This window comes from Schistocerca gregaria, chromosome 4 (assembly GCF_023897955.1).
Source record: "Schistocerca gregaria isolate iqSchGreg1 chromosome 4, iqSchGreg1.2, whole genome shotgun sequence".
In the NCBI taxonomy this organism is placed as follows: domain Eukaryota; kingdom Metazoa; phylum Arthropoda; class Insecta; order Orthoptera; family Acrididae; genus Schistocerca; species Schistocerca gregaria.
The window spans coordinates 410,591,267-410,613,170 of NC_064923.1; the positions used below are offsets into that span (position 1 = coordinate 410,591,267).

A 21,904-nucleotide genomic window follows, 5' to 3' on the forward strand; every position below is an offset into this window, starting at 1 on the left:
TTTTTGCGTGGTGATACATGTTTACTCACTTTCACAAGTAGAAACAAATGTTCTGAAATGTACTACACCTGTTCTTAAAATGTACTTACAGACAGAGGATGAAGTTTCTCATCAAAAATTTCTAATTGTCTATGCGATGTTCGGTTCTTGATGTGATAATATATCGCTAAAGCTACACATTTCACAGTATTTTTTAAATTTGGCTGAGAAACTGTACTGTCATCAAGATATATTGTGGAACATGAGCTGCTCTTCTTTAATGGTCTTGAGTCAACCAGCTGCAACATAAAGCATATTTTCTACACACACCACAATTTACATTAAAATTAACAATTTGTAAAACAGAAACGCAAGTGGATATCATATTTATCCAAAACAACAAATAAAATTTTGCAACAACTGGTCTATAAGTACTTTTACTGATTTAATAGTAATTTCTTTTATAATGTAGTTTTTGGGAAGTACCAGATAAAACTGATTAAATTAGTTTTATTTACATACATGATTCTGGCTTCTCTTTCTCACCAAGCCATCTGCAAAATATACAAATAGGTTAGGGATAGGAAGTATTTATAGGTATACAAAAACTACAAATACATACAAAATAGAAATATAAATATTCTTCCACATTCCTATAGACAAAACTGAATGTGTTCTAATACTACAACTTCAGTGAACAGGAAGAGGGTAATAACCCAAATCTAAAAATTCAGCTTAACTTCTCAATTTTTTCTCTGGAGGACAGTCTAGGGTGTATATATCAGATGCCAAAATCTTGCCACCTATTACAAAACAGACTACCACACCTAATAATCATTCACAAACTTCCAAACAAATTAGGTGACAATGTACTAATTTGTTTTTGTTTTTTAAGGGGAATCTAGAGCTAAGAGACAAGACGGATAAACATACTCTCAATTGACGCTTTTGATCTTTCCATGAATATTGTTCCTGCCTTCGGATGAAGTGATGGATCTGTGTCCCAGTCCTCTGGCTCACGTTCACTTATATGCTGAAGATTACCCACACTTTCTTCTCCTTCAGGCAGATATTCTTCAATCCTTTCATCATCTTTACCTCCAGCATTGGGGCTGGAGTAAGGACAACAACTATTTTTATTGCCCATTCCAGACTAGTATTTATGTTACAGTCTGTATGGTTGCTTAAGATTGCGTAAAGGGGGATCACATCACCTGTAATATGATAAGAAGAAATTTACTTTCAACAATGAAAGTTGCCTTGCAAACTATTACAATACCTGTAAATTAGTTTTTACTATCATACAATTATCACTGGAAAGTAGAGGAAACATGAGGCAGTTGGCGGAAAAAAAAATAAATTATCATGCAAATTGGGACAGGGAGTCAGAATGAAATTTTCACTCTGCAGCAGCATGTGTGCTGATGTGAAACATCCTGGCAGATGAAAACTGTGTGCTGGACTGAACTACGAACTAAGGATCTTTGCCTTTTGCAGGCAATTCCTTTAATGACTGAGTCTAGCAACTTTCAAAGTAAGTAAGTCTGGAAGGTAAAAGACAAGATACTGGCAGAATTAAGGATGTGAGGACAGGATATGAGTCGTGCTTGGATAGGTCGGTCGACAGAGCCTGCTTCTGTGAAAGGTAAAGGTTCCGAGTTTGGGATAGAGTAAATGCTAACCATGAAATAAATTGAAATTACAGAGGTACCTTAAAATATGTCCCTTTTTATGACTCAAATATGAAAATCTGAAAGAGGGAACTCCATATAAAAGTACTATGTGCAACAGACAGAACAATGACCTAGTCAAAACTCCGGTCTTCCCCCAGTTCCACAAATGCTCACATAGAAATCCCTCTCTACAGTGTTCATGAATATAAAGTCACACACTTAAAATTGAGTCATTAGGATCATTAATGAGGAACAGCTAAGGGCGTAAAAATCCTTTGGTGTTTCACGATGTCCTACAAGTAAAAAAATTTAAACAGAACTCATACTAACTTGCACAAGGCAATGTATAACAACTGGTAATAGTAATATGTTCAAGAAGAACTTGGTGTTAAGAGACATGTCTTGAGATTGTGGGACACATTTTCCAAAGAAAGAGCAGGGGGGAATAAAAATAAAAAAAAAATTGCAACAAAAAAAAACTCTTAAATAATTTCACTCAATTAGTACGTCACCAATGTTGAATGAAGGTTCCATTAAAGAGTAGAAAAATGTTTTGAGTATGGCTTTAGTGGTTTTAACATTTCCATACAAAGATATAAAGTACAGGGTTCAGATTAAGTTTCATCTTACTGTGTTATGCTACGAATTGATCCTATCTCTTAAACAGATAAAGATAAAAATCTAACTTCCTGGTAGATTAAACTTGAGTGCTGAATTGGGACTAGGATCTGAGACCTTTGCCTTTTGAGGGCAAGTGCTCTACCAACTGAGCTACCCCAGCAAAACTCACAACCTGACCTCACCTCCCACCTTCCAAACTTCACTGAAGGTCTCCTACAATCTTTCTGAACAAGCAGTATTCCTGGAAAAATGGATATTGGGCAGACCTAATTCAGCCACAGCCTGGGGATTGTTACCAGAAAAAAAGCTGTGTGGGCAGATCGTGACTAGTGTTTGGACTGCTAGGTCAGTAGAACATTTGCCCACGAAAAGCGAGGGTGCCAGGTTCAAGTCCCAATCTGGCACACAGATTTAATCTGCCAGAAAGTTTTAAATCAGTGCAGACTCCACTTCATAGAGAAAATTCATTATGGATATAAATGTAGCTGTTGTAGAATTAAAAAACTGTTGCCTTTTTATTCAGTAACAGAGGGCAATTTTTACTGTTGGAAGATATCTATTGACCATGACACTATGGAAGATGCTAGTTTTTTATTGTTTTTTTTGCAGTGACAACACACATCCTTTCAATTATGTTATAGCAAAAAGTTTCAAAATAGACAAAACTCCTGATACCTACTAACTAAATTCTGATTTAAATGAGTCACTGTGATTGGAAAATACTGAAGAAAAGCAGTTTTTTAAAATGGTTAGAAGTATAAAGAACTATTTAATGTTGAAAATCTTATTCCTAACATTTTACACACTTATCCAAACATCTAAATAATCAACCTATGCATTAGAATATTTATTTTCTCTGCTTCTTTAGACCCAATTCTGAAACGGGTGGCACGTAAAACAATAATTCATTTTTAAGATTGTGAACTTTCCTCAGAATGTGTCTATTAGGGTGACACACAAAAAAAGACATCTGTTTGTACAGGACATTTGTAAATGTGTCTTCATTTTTTTGGTGCTGATATGGAAGAACAGTATTTTATTGCCACCCCTCCCCCTCTTCCCACAATCAATGTATCGTAGTCCAGCCCCACACCACTCCTACTCCAAATCTGGTACCTTACTGGTCAGTCCTCTGGGGATGATCCTGTGAGAGACCTGTTCCATATACTCATCCACTGTCTCCTACCACAGTATGGTGCAAACATTTGCTATGCAATCATGGGGAGACATGCCCTCCCGAGGGACGTCATGCCAAATTCTGTCCAATTGGTGCTTTAGATTGTCAAAATCCCAAGTTGGTTGTAGGACCCTGACCATAATGCTCCAAACATTCTCAATTGGGAGAGATCTGGTGATGGTGATGGCCAAGATAGGATTTGGGAAGCAAGAAGACAACCAGTAGAAATTCTCACCATGTGCGAATTGGTATTACCTTGGAGAAATGTAAGCCCATGATTGCTTGCCATTAAGGGCAACAAAACAGGGCACACAATATTGTCAACATACCCCTGTGCTGTAAGAGTGCCATGGATCACAACCAAAGGGATTCTGCTATGAAAACAAATAGCACCCCAGACTATCATTCCTGGTTTACAGGCTGTATGGCAGGTGACAATCAGGTTGGTATCCCATTGCTGTCCGAGGCACCTCCAGACACGCCTTCAGCCTGGACTCTCATTGACAAGTAGTATTGTCTTCAGTAATGAGTCTTGCTTGAAACTGAGCCAAGATGAACAGTCTGGAGATGCCCCAGATAGTGGTGGGATACCAACCTGACCGTCACCTGCCATGTGGCCTGACAGCCAGGAGTGATGGTCTGGGGTACCATTCCATTTCACACCAGGACCACTTGGGTTGTCAACCATGGCACCCCTGCAGCATAGCAGTCTGACAATAATATTCTATGCCCCAATCTGATGCCCTTCATGGCAAGCCATCATCGGCTTACATTTCAGCAAAAATAATGGACACCCCCCCCCCCCCCCCCCACACACACACACACACACACAGCAATAGTTTCTACTGTTTGTCTTCGTACCTGCCAAACCCTACCTTGACCAACAAGATTGCCAGATCTCTCTCTAACTGAGAACGTTTGTAGGATTGTGGTCAAGGTGCTCCTACCAGCTCAGGATTTTGATGATCTAGCATGCCAATAGGATAGAATTTGGCATGATATCCAACAGGAGGACACATAACAGTTATATTAATCAGTCCCAAGCCAGTGACCACCCCCCCCCCCCCCATCCAGCCGCACCTCCCCACTATTTATATCCTCCCTTTCCTTTGCCCATGTCTTCTTTCCCCCTTTCCACGACTGATCCTTGTTTACTAGCACTGCAAACAAAAACCTCGATTGGCAATTGAAGTTGCTTGAAATGAATGGGCAAACTGATTGAGAGCATTGGTATACGGGGTATAAGAGAGACTCTCCAGCTACCGGATCTGTGAGGATAGGAGCTTCAATGAAAATATTTCACATAGTTCTACTCTGTGAATGGATAGCATTACAAAGTTTCAGGTGATTCAGATTCTGCAGTATAATTCTAACTATAAGAAAAAAAGCCATAGATACAACTTTCCTATTTTCTGTTTAAAATCTACTGTGGAGTACAAAGCAAATGCAGCACGTCACTGTACATACAATTTTTGTTTGAAATTATGCATAAGAAGAAAGAATATCTATGTGAGGGGAAACACTCTGTCTTAATGGTTTAATTGTCAAGCTATCATAGCTAAAATTGATTCTGAGAAAGAAAACAAATACATAATTTCACAGCACAGCATTTCCTTTCTCACAGTTGGTTTTAACAGAAAACCTGTACACTGTTGTTTAAAAAATGTGTATAGCCTACATCCGTCTAAACGTTTATTAGAGTATCATGTAAAAATCTGAAGCAAGTTAGTCAAGAACTTTTCTATATTTTTGCTAACAACTTCCCCTTTATATATTACACACATATTTATATTATTTAACTGGATCAATAAAAAAATTTACTCATCAAGCGACAGGAGAAAACACACATAAAAGACTGTTGGTATTGGCAAGCTTTCAGAGTCAGTGGCGCCTCCTTCAGGCAGAAGGGTTGAAGGGGAAGGAAGGAGGATGAAGGAAAAGGAATGGAGAGGTCTAGGAAAAGGGGGAGATTTTGGGAAAATCACTCAGAACCATAGGTCAGGGGAGACTTACCATATGGGATGAGAAGGAAAGACTGGTTGTTGGGGACTCCATCGAACGAGATTTGAAAACCTGAGAGCTTAAAGGTGGAAGACAGGTTAAGATGCAAGACAGAGATTACTAGTAAAACATCATGCACGAGTTAATAAGAATGAGAAGCTAAGCGCATTGTATGTAACAGAGGTGGGAAGGGGTGGCAAAAAATAGACGGGCAAGACAATGAAAGATGCAGAAAACTAAAACGGAGTGAAGCAAAGAGTAGTGGGTGCAAGTGGTGAAACAGGTGCCGAGGTCATGAATGTCATGTTGTAGAGCATGCACTGCAACAGGACATTGCGAGTTGCCAGTATACACTCTCTGCCTATGCCCATTCATCCTAATTTATAGTTTGGTGGCAGTCATGCCGTTGTAGATGGCTTAACAGTGTTTACATAATAGGTGGTATATGACGTGCCATTTCACAGGTGGCTCTCCCTTTGATGGTACACTTTCTGCCAGCTACAGGGCTATTACAGGTGATGGTAGGAAGGTGCATAGGGCAAGTCTTGCGGCGGGAACTGTTACAGGGGTAGGAGACACACGGTAGGGATGTAGGTGCAGAAGGGGCATAGGGTCTGACAATAATATTGTGGAGATTGGGAGGGCAACGGAAAGCTATTCTAGGTTTGGTGGGCAAAATTTTTACGACAGAATGGATCTCATTTCAGAGCATGATTTTCGGAAGTCATGGCCCTGTCAAAGTAGCTGATTAACACATTCTCAACCAGGATATTACTGAGCCATCAGTGGCATGCTGTGAAGCTGTTTTGTAGAGGGATCAGCAGTACCAGGACTGGATGTGATGGCCAAGAAGATCTGCTTTTTAACTACGATGATGGGGTAATTATGTATAGTAAAAACTGAGGTTGAGATTGGTGGTCTATTGCTGTGAAGAGTCTGCATCCAAACAAATATGTTTGCCTTGGATGCCAAGGCTGTATGGGAGAGAAAGTTTGACATGGAAAGGATGGAAAATGTCAAAATGCAAGTACTGTTGTTTGTTGGTAGGTTTAATGTGGACAGAAGTGTATAGCTGGCCTTCAGTGAGGACAAGACCAACATCAAAAAAAGTGTCATGGTATTCGGAATAGGACCGGGTGACATTTAATTGGGAAAAGGTACTCAGAGATTCCAGGAATTTTCGCAGGTCAGCCTCACCATGAGTCCACATGGTACCGATATCATCAACGTATCTAAACCAAACCAGGATCTGGAGACTTATGGATCCCAGGAAAGCCCCTTCCAAGTGTCCCATGAATAGGTTGGCCTAGGAAAGAACCATCCTGTTTCCCCTGATCTGTTCATATGTCTGCCCCTCAAAGGTGAAGAAGTTGTTGGTAAGTATAAAGTCGATTAAGGTGAGCAGGAAGGACGCCATAGGTTTGGAAACAGGTGGGTGCTCACTGAGGAAATGTTCAACAGCAGACAGCATAATCCCATGCCACTTTCCTTGATGCTGATCTCGTCCTCAGCGAAGGCCAGCTACACACTTCCGTCCACATTAAACCTACTAACAAACAACAGTACTTACAGTTTGACAGTAGCAATCTTTTCCATGTCAAACATTCCCTCCCATACAGCCTTGGCATCCGAGACAAATGTATTTGTTCCAGTGCAGACTCTTTACAGCAGAGCACCACAATCTCACCTCAGCCTTCACTGCAAATAATTACCCCACCAGCCTAGTTAAAATGCTGATCTCCCGGGCTACCGCATCTAATCCTGGTACAGCTGATCCCTCCACAAAACAGCTTCGCTGCACGCCATTGGTAACTAATTATTATCCTGGTATCGAATGTGTTGATCAGTTACTTCAACTGGGCCATGACTTCCTAAAATGATGCTCTGAAATGAGATCCATTTTGTCTAAATTTTTGCCCACCACACCTAGAATAGCTTTCCATTGCCCTTCCAATCTCCGCAGTATTCTTGTCAGACCCTATGCTGCTCCTGCACCCATCTCCCTACCCTATGGCTACAACCCCTGTGACCATCCCCACTGCAAGACTTGCCCTATGCACCTTCCTACAACCACCCATAGTAGCCCTGTAACTGGCAGAACATATAATATCAAAGGGAGAGCCACCTAAGAAATGACACGTCATATACCACCTATTATATTAACAATGTTCAGCCTTCTACGTTGGCATGACTACCACCAAATTATCAATTAGGATGAATGGACATAGGCAGTGGGTATATACTGACAACTCACAATATCCTGCTTCAGGGCACACTCTACAACATGACATTTGTGACCTTGGCACCCGTTTCACCACACATGCCATCTGGATTCTTCCCCCTGACACCAGTTTCTCAGAACTCCGCAGATGGGAACTAGCACTACAACATGTCCTTGGTTCTCACCACCCACCTAGCCTTAATTTACATTAATTTCTTCCGTCTCAGCTTTTCTTCACTGTAACTACTCTTTGCTTCACTTCGTTTTGGTTTTCTACATCTTTCATTGTCTTTCCCATCTATTTTTCGCCACCCCATCCCACCTGTTACATACAATACACTTAGATTCTCACCTTTATTAACTCGTGCACGATGTTTTAGTAGTAACCTCTGTCTTGCATCTTAACCTGTCTTTCCAACTTTCAGCTCTCAGGTTTTAAAAATCTTGTTCGATGGAGTCCCCAACAATCAGTCTTTCTTCTCATTCCGTACGGTAAGTCTCCCCTGACCTGCAGTTCTGGGTGATTATCCCAAAATCTTCCCCTTTTCCTAGACCTCTCCATTCCTTTTCCTTCACCCTTCTTCCTTCCCCCTCAACCCTTCTGCCTGAAGAAGGGCCCACTGGCTCCAAAAAGGTTGCCAATCACAACAGTCTTATGTGTGTGTTCTGCTGCTGCTTGTTGAGTACTTTTTTATCTATCCAATTAAATAAATTGATTAATAATTGATTGTTTTCACTGCTATATTTATTTATGTGTCACATGTATATAAAAATATACAACCTATGGCCATTTGAACATTTATTACAGCATTACACAAGTACACTCCTGGAAATAGAAAAAAGAACACATTGACACCAGTGTGTCAGACCCACCATACTTGCTCCGGACACTGCGAGAGGGCTGTACAAGCAATGACCACACGCACGGCACAGCGGACACACCAGGAACCGCGGTGTTGGCCGTCTAATGGCGCTAGCTGCTCAGCATTTGTGCACCGCCGCCGTCAGTGTCAGCCAGTTTGCCATGGCATACGGAGCTCCATCGCAGTCTTTAATACTGGTAGCATGCCGCGACAGCGTGGACGTGAACCGTATGTGCAGTTGACGGACTTTGAGCGAGGGCATATAGTGGGCATGCGGGAGGCCGGGTGGACGTACCGCCGAATTGCTCAACACGTGGGGCGTGAGGTCTCCACAGTACATCGATGTTGTCGCCAGTGGTCGGCGGAAGGTGCACGTGCCCGTCGACCTGGGACCGGACCGCAGCGACGCACGGATGCACGCCAAGACCGTAGGATCCAACACAGTGCCGTAGGGGACCGCACCGCCACTTCCCAGCAAATTAAGGACACTGTTGCTCCTGGGCTATCGGCGAGGACCATTCGCAACCGTCTCCATGAAGCTGGGCTACGGTCCCGCACACCGTTAGGCTGTCTTCCGCTCACGCCCCAACATCGTGCAGCCCGCCTCCAGTGGTGTCGCGACAGGCGTGAATGGAGGGACGAATGGAGACGTGTCGTCTTCAGCGATGAGAGTCGCTTCTGCCTTGGTGCCAATGATGGTCGTATGCGTGTTTGGCGCCGTGCAGGTGAGCGCCACAATCACGACTGCATACGACCGAGGCACACAGGGCCAACACCCGGCATCATCGTGTGGGGAGCGATCTCCTACACTGGTCGTACACCTCTGGTGATCGTCGAGGGGACACTGAATAGTGCACGGTACGTCCAAACCGTCATCAAACCCATCGTTCTACCATTCCTAGACCGGCAATGGAACTTGCTGTTCCAACAGGACAATGCACGTCCGCATGTATCCCGTGCCACCCAATGTGCTCTATAAGGTGTAAGTCAACTACCCTGGCCAGCAAGATCTCCGGATCTGTCCCCCATTGAGCATGTTTGGGACTGGATGAAGCGTCGTCTCACGCGGTCTGCACGTCCAGCACGAACGCTGGTCCAACTGAGGCGCCAGGTGGAAATGGCATGGCAAGCCGTTCCACAGGACTACATCCAGCATCTCTACGATCGTCTCCATGGGAGAATAGCAGCCTGCATTGCTGCGAAAGGTGGATATACACTGTACTAGTGCCGACATTGTGCATGCTCTGTTGCCTGTGTCTATGTGGCTGTGGTTCTGTCAGTGTGATCATGTGATGTATCTGACCCCAGGAATGTGTCAATTAAGTTTCCCCTTCCTGGGACAATGAATTCACGGTGTTCTTATTTCAATTTCCAGGAGTGTATTTGAAGTAAATTGGTTGATAACTTTGAAATTTTTAAAGAGTGCCCTATTCACCATTGACTGTACAGATTAATTATTACACAATTGCAATTTCAGCCTTAAGTCTAATATCAACTGGTGCTGCAAAAGATTTCACTTTGACACACGTAAAATTTTAAAATCCTTTGAAGTGAGTTTTCACTGTAGGAATACAGTTACATTACACGAACTATTCTCAGTATAAACATCCTTAACACAAATAAAATAAACCAATGTTTACATGTAATTTACATCATTTCACAATGCACATAGCTTCGCCCTCGTTCAATGCTGCTGTATCCTTAGAGTGAAGAGGCCCAGTTCTGATGATGACTTGTATATAAGTTGGAGGATTATTACGTTTGAGATGTGATGATGAAAAATCTTCTGCTGTACCGCTTCATAATTGTCTTCAGGCCAAAAATGCAACTGTGAAATAAATAATTTTAACAGTCAATGGTGAATGTGATGTCCTTCACAAGAAGAAAACTAGACTTGTGTTTGTATGTCTTTGTGTACCATTGTTAATAACAAACATTAAGAAAAATGTGAAAGATTTGGCAGTAGCACAAGAGAATTATGGAAAGGAACTAAAATAACTACAGCTGGAAGCTGAATAAAGGACAGAAGCACATCATCTATGTCTACTATTATATCTTGCCGCACTTTGTCACCACAACCACTATCAACATCTGTATGCTGCACATAATCTAGCTACATGGGCTATAGGCAACTCCTCACCGGAGGTGCCAGCTTCTCTGATACTTGCACATGTACTGTCAACAGTAGTGCTGTAATCACAGAACTATTCTTCATCAGTATTCACATACTCTCATGTGCACATATCTGTCTATCTATCCATATACGCAGGCAGATGGGTCCTGCTCTCAGCTCAATGCCAGACACATCCCATAGCCCATCAATCAGAGCCACACCAAAGGCCTCACTGGGCCTGTGGCATCATTGTTTCCTGGACAGCAGCCAATGGTCAAATGACGCCTACAATCGGCCGCTGATACCAGCTCACTGCTTCACCAACATTACTGCTCCCATCAGCTCCCACCATGTCAACATTGTAGCTCACTTCAGGCTCTTACTGAACTGATGTTGCTGCTTCGGCATCCCGCTGTGCTCCTGTTGCCACTCCACATCAGACTACAGTCAAGCCGACACTGTAGCATCGTTGGGCTACTGCCATGCCCATGCAGCAACATCTCTCCGAATTCCTGCCGAGCCGACACTGCAACCCAAACTAGGCTCATACCGAATCCATACCGCAGCAACATGCTGCGTTCCCGCAGGATCACACCAAGGACATTAGGACTGGTCTGTCAGTACCCTGCCTATCACATCTGGAGTAGCATTCTCAGTTGTATTTACCAGATGTCGTATTATGTTAACATTTGCCTTGGTTGTGGCATAAAGATTGCAGATAACTATCCGGGAAGAGCTGTTATTTTGCATTGCCCTTGCACTACACAAGTATACAAAAGTCGGCAATGAGACTTTTCAAATCAAAACTTCCATCATCATCCTCTGGCAGTATCATATTCGGACGCGGCTCACCTGCGTCCGGCCATTGCCCATTTGCATCTGGTCAAGCCCATTGGCAGTTCACCAACATCCCACTCGCCCATTGGCATCAACACATCACTGGCAGCCATCACAGGTCAAGCCACTGCCTCCCATCAGCCGCCAATGCCTCACCAATGTTCCAATGGCTGACCTGCATCTGGTCAAGCCCATCGGCACACTGGCAGATGTTCCACCTGCCTGTTGGCGCCAAGTTGGGTTATCATTACCTCAATGCATGGGTTGTTTCTGGGCTGATGCCCTGGTGGCACTTTCAAATCTCCAGTGTCCCTCATTAGTTGAGCCCATGCTTCCTATTAGGTGCACATACACTTCTGGTAATGCTGTGTCTTGTATGGTTGCCTTTGGTCGAGCCCCCTGCCTTGCATAACAGTTGGTTACCACTGATCGAGCCTCTGCCTCCAATCAGCTGCGGACACCTCAACAATGTCCCACCAGCCAATCTGCTTCTGGCTGAGCCTTTACCACCCTAGCACCAATGTCCCATTGCTTCTGGGCTGACACCCTGCCAGCACCTTCACATCTTCTGTGATAGTCATTAGTTACGCCCACAGCTCCTATTGGGTGCAGATGTACTTCCAACACCACAGCGTCTAGGGTGGCTGGTCTATGGTGGCTGCCATTGTTTGGGTCCCTGCTATCCATCAGTCACAAATATCCTGCCCCACAATTTTCCCAGTCCTGCAGGACCTCCATCAATCCTAATGTTCTTCTGTGCCACCTAAGGGGCTGCAGTGTCCCAGACCCACCCACTGTTTGCATGTTCCTGCCTTATTAGTTCTTCTGGACACTTGGACAACATGCTGTTCCCTTTATTAAGTTTCCACAGTGTATATCCTAGTCCTTTCCACTTGCTGTGCTCCAGCACACACTACACTTCTGGTAATGTCTTTTACACTTATTTGTGTCTCCCTTCCAGCCTCCCTTTTTCTTATTCATGCGCTCACACACACGCCATGTGTGGTGTCACCGCCAGACACCACACTTGCTAGGTGGTAGCCTTTAAAACGGCCGCGGTCCGGTAGTATACGTCAGACCCGCGTGTCGCCACTATCAATGATTGCAGACCGAGCGCCGCCACACGGCAGGTCTAGAGAGACTTCCTAGCACTTGCCCCAGTTGTACAGCTGACTTCTACGCTCTCATTTGCCGAGACAATAGTTGGCACAGCCTTCAGCTACGTTACTTGCTACGACCTAGCAAGGCGCCAGTATCCGTACTATTAATATGGTGAATCATATACCATAAAGAGCGACGTTCTCCATTAATGGATTAAAGTTAAGTATTCCAACAGCTATGTCCGTTTTTCTCAATTCTAATTCCCTTGTCATGTTCCAGACCTCATGCCAGCCTGCGTGAGCTAAAACCAGTGCATTTCGGCCTCCTTTACGGAACACTGTTGGCTCTCCTGCCAACCACAACACCATGCTTCCCAGATAGCCATCAGGTTTCTGGCAGCTGCCATTAGCCAAGCCATGCCATGGCTCCTACTGGCCACAGAAGCCCTTCCAGCCCATTTTTCCTCATCATACATTTTTTGACACTCCCAGCATGCCCTCCACCCAGGGCCCCATTTCCACCCTCTGGGCATATGCTTTGCCGTTCTTGTTGTTTTTACACCTGGCCAATGCTGAAATGGCTCTGGCGTCTTCTCAAGGGGGAGGTAAATAACAGCCCGCCATGTCTCTCTACTACACCCACTGGCACTATATCTGCAACCTCATAGCTGTCCTGTCTGCCTGTATTATCACATGCTGGATAACCACCTTTGGCTGAGCACTACCTCTCATCAGCTGCTGACGCCTCGTCAGATTCACTGACACTGCCACTCTCACGAGACTTCTAGCCAGTCCCCTTTTGAACTGGTGCTGCCGCTTCCGCATCCCACCATACCCCTGCCAGCACTCTAATTGGGATCCACTCAAAGCTACACTGCAGAACTGCTGGCCCCTATGAAGCCCATGTAGCAGCCTCCCAGTGGGATCCTACCAACCCTACGCCGTAGCCCACACAAGGCTCCTGCTAAGCCTTTGCTACAATGTCACACCATGCACCAGCCATTCCCATGCTAGGCAATACTGTGCCACACCATTATGCTGTGTTCCTGCAGTCTCACACCAATGGCACTAGGACTAGCTGCTCGGCACTCTGGCTTCCCCATCCCGAGGAGCATTCTCAGTTGTATTTACTAGATATCATATTGTATCAACCTTTGCCTTTGTTATGCAAAAACGCTTACAGATACCAACCTGGGAAAAGCTGTTAGTTTGCATTGCCAACATACAAGGGAACAAAATCTATATTTGTGCTATACAGGTTTCAAGATCCTTCTGAAATAACAGACAAATCTGTAGCTATACCTCTGTTTTCACAAAGATGGTGTTTGCTTCAGGTAAACACCAGGATGATTCCTTCAATAACACGACAGCTGAACAACTTTCCTGTCTTCATAAAACATATATTCCGTGTGTATTTATATTGGAGCTATTTATTTTCATTGTATTATGGTGACAAATCATATTGAGATTTTCTCTAGACAAATAAATAAATTTTAACAGTACTTTTTACAAATGATTCAAGTATTCAGTGTGAGCTAAAGGAACGCATATAGAATATTAGTTTTTGAAGAACTTTTCATTGCTCTGAGTTACTGAAGTAGTGGGAATCTGGGAACCACCTTCCTGTGTTTAGCAGCTGCAGGAAAATCCCTTCTTCACAAGCAGTCACATAGCAACTGTGCTGAAGGTATCAGCATTTTGCAGTGCTCCCAAGCTCTGGACAGGCAACACAGATGGGAAGGATCATTAATAAATTTGGTTCTGTTCACTGTATTTAGTGTGGTTTTGAACTATTAATTCTTTAATGCTTACATATGTCTTCGAAGATATACTCTGAAATAATGTTCAGTAATATTTGTCCTTTATAGCTTATACTTGTATCCCATTTCATACTCATGTTGGTCCATGTGAACACTGTATAATTTCCGTATTTAGTCTTATATTCCGTAGAAATATTTTGTGTTGCAGGAAAAAAGCAATCAGCACCTTGCAATACTGTTGGTATCCATACTTTTGTTCTGAGATTATCGAGGTACCAATACAATTCCAGATTTAGTTTGGATACAGAGTACTGTATCGAATCTGGTACTGGATCATCCCTATCCACAAGCCAAATTACACTGTTAAAAGTACTATTGGTTCAAGTGTCAAATGTTAGAGCCTTTAATCATGTTAGTAGGTTAGAGAATTTCAAAACAAAAATAGATAGGTTCAAATTACACCTTTAGGGTGGTGTGTGTGTGTGTGTGTGTGTGTGTGTGTGTGTGGAGGGGGGGGGGGGGGGTTGTACTAATGACAGGATAAACAGGATTTCTGGCTAAATGAGCACATGATTATCAGCACAAAATCAAATATGGGTAATACAGCAATTGGTCTAACAATGAACAAGAAATAGGGACTGCAGGCAAACCGCTATGAACAACATGATCAATGGATTACCATACCCAACAGACTAAATGTCTCACCATTTTAGTACAAGTATGCATGTCCACCAATTTTGCAGATGAATAAAGTGAAAAATGTATTATGAGATAAGAGAAAGTATTCAATAAGTCAGAGGAGTTGAGGATTGTAAGGTAAGGAGGACCAGAATTCAATCATGGGAAAACAAAGAACAGTAGGAGAACATGGACTGGGGAATTGATACAAAAAGGGAAATTGCCTAGTAGAAGGACTGACTTAGTTTTTTACAGAAACAATGAAAGAAAAACTTTTTGGTCTGTGTGTACTTTTGCTAGAAATAGAGCTAGTACTCGAAAACTAGTGCAAATGTTGTATTCTGTTGTGTGTTTCTGTGCCCAAGCACCAATCTGTTATAAGCGAGTTGTTGCCTCTTCCTTATTTAACGTATTGCTCCACCCATGAATTTCCATTACTGGTAACACAAAAACATGGTTTTGAAAGGACCCAACAACTACTTGAAATTATGAAAATCATTGTCAACATTTCATTGTTAGTGGTGTAACAATAACAACTTATATTAAGTGATAAATCCAGTAACATGGGCAATGACACATTAATCTGATCATTTTCTCCATCAAGCAAATAATTATTTGATGCGTTGTGAGACGTCTGGCACTGTTATGACAGAGAATGATGTCAAATTTTTGGATCATTTTCCTCATTTTGTCAATGACTTGTATCAAAAAAATTCTATAATGCTATGGTTGTGGTATGTCCATTATAAACAAAGAAGTATATAATCATTTTCATGGAAGGGCTTTAGAAAGAGGTCAACCGCTTTCGTCAGTTTTGTTTCATCATTACATCCAAACTGTTGATACACACACTGCTTCCATCTCATACAGATATATCCACATTTCGTCGCCTGTTATGATATTCTATACAGATTTTACATTTCCTGCTCCAATTTTTTTGAGAATATCATTGTGCCAATTAACACCAGACTGTTTTTTAAACAGCAATCTGTTGTTCACCTTTAGTAAATTATCATTCATCAGGAACAGACCTCATTCACAGCTAAATTTTAATGCAAATTCAAGCAGCCAGTTGTTCTTGGTATGTCTAAGGATGTCTCTATCTCGCATTAAGTCACATGCCGATTCTATTACTAAGTGAGGTGGCGCTGTGGTTAGCACTCTGTACTCAAATTGGTAGGAAAATGGTTCAAATCACCATCCGGCTTGCCCAGATTTATATTTTCCTACAATGGCATGGTCCCTCCAAAAGGTCGTGGCCGATTTCTTTTCCCATCCTTCTTTAATCTAAGCTTGTGCTCCATCTTTAATGACTGTGATGCCAACAGGACATGTAATAATTATTTCTTTCCTGATTTTTCTGACCCTCTACAATCATTTTTTTCTTTCCCCCCCCCCCCCCCCCCCCCACAACCAATGTTAGCCAATCTTCATGAAATTAATTGCTCATGGAAACACAATGACAAAATTTTGGTAACCAATTGTGAAAGGATTTTTTTTTTTTCTAGGGTGAATGATTAGCTAAAGTTGAACAAAGTGATTTAAGGTTGTGTTGCAGAATTAGGCCATTATGAAAATTATATAAAAATATTAAATAATTCACAAGAAATTAAGTTTTTTTTCAAAACTCCATTTCGTTAAACACTCACTGTAAACCAACTACTTAGCAAATTTCTGAGAAGCAAATGTTTTAACAATAACAAGTAAATTTTAAAATGACAGTAGCTACAAAATTCAACAAAGCTAAAAGGGCAACCATCACAGAACTTTACGAAAAGCAAAAATTAATAACCACAAACATTTGGTTACAAAAAAAAATCAGGAAGGAAACAGAGCAAAATTTATTTATCCGCCACACACCGTTGGATGGCTTGCGGAGTATAAATGTAGATGTAGATATTTGGTTAATGAATCACAAAAGAAAACTGTACCATGGAAAGGACCTGGAGACAAAGGAAAGTTTCAGAGAGATTATATAAAGAAAAGACAAATCAGATACCAGGTTTTAGCAACAAAATATGTCCAGGTGCAAATGCAGAGTCCAACCATAATTTATTCATAATGAAATGCAGACTAGATAGCTTTGAGAGAAGAGGCAGTGAAGGCAACCAACGAACAATGAGGTGAAAAGACAATGGCCAGCAAAAATCCATGGATAACATGCAATACATTAAATTTAACCACTGAAAAGAGAACATATAAAAATGCGGCAAACGTAGCCAGCAGAAAAGAATACAGCCACAAACAAGCTCTTACAGAAAGCACAAAAGCAGTAATTGTTAAATGAGATATCTGAGTAATAGAAGCAAGCACGACTATAGTACAGAAGGCTGCACCTGAACCTTATAGGGAAATTAAAGAAACATTTGGAGATAAAGAAAAGTAGCCATATAAACACCAAGAGCTCAGATGGCCAGTACTGAGTAAATATGTAAAGTCTGAAAGGAGGAAGGAATATACACCAATGAACCAAAATATTATGGTCACTTGCTCAATAGCTTGTTCGTCCATCTCTGAAATGAAACTGTTGTGACTTGCCAAACTTTAAAAGAGCCGCCGCGCAGTTACGCGCGTCCTCTACATGCGGCGCTGTCTGCCAGCCACGAAGCACCAGCGCCACCTAAGCGCCCAGCCAGCCAGCAGCTGCTAGACTTGGACTCAGTTATGATTTAACTGTTAAAGTGTATGCACGTCTTACTCTGTGACTTTCATGTATTGCATCTTCCTTGAAATATATTTGTTCAACTTGAAGAAGTTATTACAGAAACACATCACTGATTCTGCTTATCAGGGATCTGACAGTTCGCTGGTAGGTTTGTAGAGGTATATGGCATTAGACGTCTAAACATAGGTCACATAATTCACATAAATAACAGGCTGCTGATTTGCATACACAGTGATGGGGTGCAATAGTGCACAACAGCAACCTAGATGACTTCCATCACGTAAATTTGGAAGCTAAGACATCATCGTGAGTTCACTGTAATGTTCCTCAACCACTGTCAAACAATCCTATCTGCGACACACAGACAATTACACTGTTGAAAGTTGACATGCCATTGGGAAGACATCAAGCACGAAGGGATGCAGGTGGTCCACAGCTAACATGGCGTCTTCGATTAATAACACAGCCCCATGAAAGCACAGGAGAATGTCTCCCACAGCGTAATACTGCTCCCACTAGCATGCATCTATGGTGTGCTGCACTTTTCTAGCCGCTGTTGACCTCAATGACAGGATTTGTGGAGACGATCTTCGACCTAATGTAGCAAAAATGTGATACATCTGAAGAGCTGACACATTTTGACTGATCGATGTGTGAATCCTGATGGTGCTGTGCCCACTGCAATTGTAACTGATGATTTCACAGGGTCAACACATGAACATTTAAGAGTGGCCTGATGTGGAGTTCCACATTCATCAATGTGCAATGAACTGTACGCTCCAAAACACTTGTGCGTGCACCAGCACTCTGTTCTTTCAGCAGAGATGCCACAGATCACCATTCATCCTACTTTACAGAGCAGACAAACTTCTGCACCCCACATTCTGTGAAGAGTCACAGTCATACAACCACTTAGCACCTAGTAGTAGTTTCATTCCAGAATGAGATTTTCAATCTGCAGCAGAGTGTGTGCTGATATGAAACTTCCTGGCAGATTACAACTCAAGACTTGTCCTCACAGCTTCAATTCTGCCAGTACCCCCGTCTCCTACCCTCCAAACTTCACAGAAGCTCTTCTGCGAACTTTGCAGAACTAGCACTCCTCAAAGAAAGCATCTAGTGTGGGACATGGCTTAGCCACAGCCTAGGGAATGTTTCCAGAATTGAAGCTGCGAGGATGGGTTGTGAGTCTGGCTTGGTTAGCTCAGATGGTAGATCACTTGTCCATGGAATGCAAAGTCCCGTGTTTGCGTCTCAGTCCAGCACACAGTTTTAATCTACCAGGAAGTTTCAGTAGTTTCATTGTCCTCCTACCTCTTCCATAGATGCTCACAACAGTAACACACGAACATTTGACTAGTTTTGCCATGTTTGAGATACTTGTTGACAGGCTCTGCATAATAATAATCTACCCTTTGTCAAAGTCTCTTATCTCACTGTATTTCCACATCTGCAGCCCATATTTTCGCTACAGTGATCCCCTGTACATGTCTGCTGCACTTACATACTTTCGTTACCATGTCACAAGGCCCCAATGTCACTAAGTGGCATTCAACATCATAGTGGGCAGCGGTCATAATGTTTTGGCTTATAGGTATACAGAAGAGCTATAAAAAGGGAATGAAACTTGATAACAATTAGGCTAAGAAAAGAAAGTAAGTTTACTGTTTAACATCCCATCAACAATGAGGTCACTAGAGATGGAGCAGAAGTTCTGATCAGGGCACAATGGGAAAGGAAATTGGCCATGCCCTTTTCAGGGGAACCATCCTGGTATTTGACTTAAGCAATTTAGGGAAATCATGGAAAACTTAACTCTGGATAGTTGGATAGGAATTTGAACTGGATAGGAATTTGAACTGTTGTCGTCCTGAATGTGAGTCCAGTGCACAAACAACTATACCACTTTGCTTGGTATTACAGAAAAGTAAAAAGAAGTGGGTGTAGATGAATTGGGTTATGTGGTGTTGCGAGAATAATTTGACAGAATTATTTATGATAAAACTGTTCCATTTGGCATGTATAATACACGAGATGTGAAGTACCCTCAGACTTGAAGAACGTAACAATCCACAACGAACAATAGTATGTGTTGCGAGATGTGAGTTTTACCAAATCATCAGTTTAATATGTTACAGTTGCAAAATACAGGCGAAATTATTTATAGAAAAATGGGGAACTGGTAGGAGTCGACTGTGGAGAAGATCAGTTTGGGTTCTAGAGAACAATAGGAACGTTTGAGGCAATACTTATCCATTGATTTATCTTGGAAATTACACTGAAGAAACACAATAACAACTCCAATATCGTACAAGGACAATGCTGAATCCAGAAAAATATACGACATCTCAAGATGTCAACAGATCGCTGGGAAAGTCTGAAGAATTACAGTAACAGACTCTGTGGGGAGGAGATATACCAAAATATCAAGAAGCTGGACAAGCTCTGAGAGAGGAAAGGAAGGATATAGAGTTCTTTCAGTTTCCTGCTGGCATGAAGACACGGTACCAGTTTTCGCCATCACGTCAACTCCAGAGCGGTGAACAATATGAAATGTAGAGCAAGTGTGGCACTTGTGAGGGAGAGGATTCAAAATATGCATCAGAGGCTAAATGCTGTAACCAGGGAGCCTTCACCCCTTCACTTGTATATGGCAGCCTCCTTCGCAGTTGAAGATCGGGACAGGATAGGAAATGTCCCCTGGTCTCTAGTGGAATATGCAAAGAATGCCTCAGCATGACCAGTCTGCAAAGTTTGATCCCATGAGTAAGAAAGTACAGGAGATGAAGGACACTCACACCGTAATTAACTGAAGTGGCACGCAGTTTGATGAGACCATGTTGAAGTTACTGAGCAGGGTCTCAACAACGCAACAACTTCTAGAAATGTGCCCACTTCAGCTTTCTTCAGTGCAGAGGACCAAGTAGTGAACACACTTCCACCAAATGCAGAAGAGAAATTCGGCTAGAGACCTGCAAGTCATACACCAATTTAAGGTCTCCAAAAATCTAACATCTCAAGTGATGAGAGGCTTGCAGTTAAGAGACTCAATGTAAGCAGCAGCATCGTGGTGTCACCAGCAGACAAAGGGAATCCACAGTAGTTTTTCATTGGCAACTTATTATGAGAAAATGCATCACCTTTTGGGATACTCTGCATCCAGACTTTCGGAACATGGGAGGATAATATTATGAGCAGACACTAGACGTAGTTGTGGGCAGCCATCTGTCTCCAGTGGTTGCCAATGTATTTATCATCTAGAGATTTGAAGATGAGGCATTATAGATGGCTAGACATAAATGCACATGCTTTTTCAGATATGTTTAATGACATCTTTGTGAACTGGCCTCATGGTAGGGATGGGCTCAATGAGTTTTTGGAACATCTTAACTCATGCCACCTAAATATTAAGTTCACCATGGAACTGGAAAAGGATGGACAGCTAGCGTTTCTGCTAGCCAGCAGTTGTCACCACACAACACAAACAAATGGAGTTCTGAAGACAAGTCCACAGGAAGCACAACTTGTCAGATGAAGACAGTTTGGCAGTAGAAACAGAGCACCTATAGTCAGTGTTCCACAAGAATGAGTATATGGCAAAACAGATGTCAAAGGTCCATCAACCACCCACTTCGCCACATGGTCTACAGAAAGAGAAACATAAGTCAAAGACTATGACATAACAGATCCATGCGGGATTTATTTCTGCCAAATTCAGCAGGATTTTCAGGAAGCACAACATCAAGTGTGTGTTCTGACCACCAAGCAAAATAAGAGAACTACTCGCAAATGTGAAAGATGACCCGGAACTATGATAACCAGGAATTTATCATATACCTTGCCAACATGGCATAACATTTTTAGTGGGAGCGGACCACTGAGGGAACACCTGGAATGGCATCAGACTGGAAACAGAATGCCAACACACAGACATGCACTCTGGACCAAAGAAGCAATCCCTACAAACACTGCTAGCAGGAGCAGATGACAGACGGAACATCTGGAATGAACCGTAGGTACAAATATTTGACCCACTCCACTCAACAAGCAGTTTCAGACAGCACCTGATGAAGACAACAAGTCATGCTGTCGAAATATCATACAAGAATGACACTGATATTAGGCAGAATTACTGACACATCAAGTTGTCAGGACAAAACTACTTTTATGGCATTTGTTGATTTAGAAAAATCGTTTGATAATGTGGATTGGAAAT

General features: G+C 42.4%; 1 protein-coding gene across 4 annotated transcripts in view; it reads right to left on the minus strand.

The window, feature by feature from the left end:
• The window catches only part of LOC126268124 (cyclin-Y), a 60,514-nt gene that overhangs the window by 25,668 nt on the left and 12,942 nt on the right, over window positions 1-21,904 (minus strand). For 2 of the 4 annotated variants that reach the window (XM_049973653.1, XM_049973654.1), the window contains 4 exons: window positions 10,187-10,363; window positions 913-1,193; window positions 502-533; window positions 90-278 (listed from right to left, as the gene is read on the minus strand). In XM_049973653.1, the coding sequence (XP_049829610.1) occupies window positions 90-278; window positions 502-533; window positions 913-1,126 (435 nt within the window). In that variant the 5' untranslated portion in view covers window positions 1,127-1,193; window positions 10,187-10,363. The remainder of the gene's footprint in view (window positions 1-89; window positions 279-501; window positions 534-912; window positions 1,194-10,186; window positions 10,364-21,904) is intronic. The other 2 variants (XM_049973652.1, XM_049973651.1) reach the window with 1 other exon arrangement.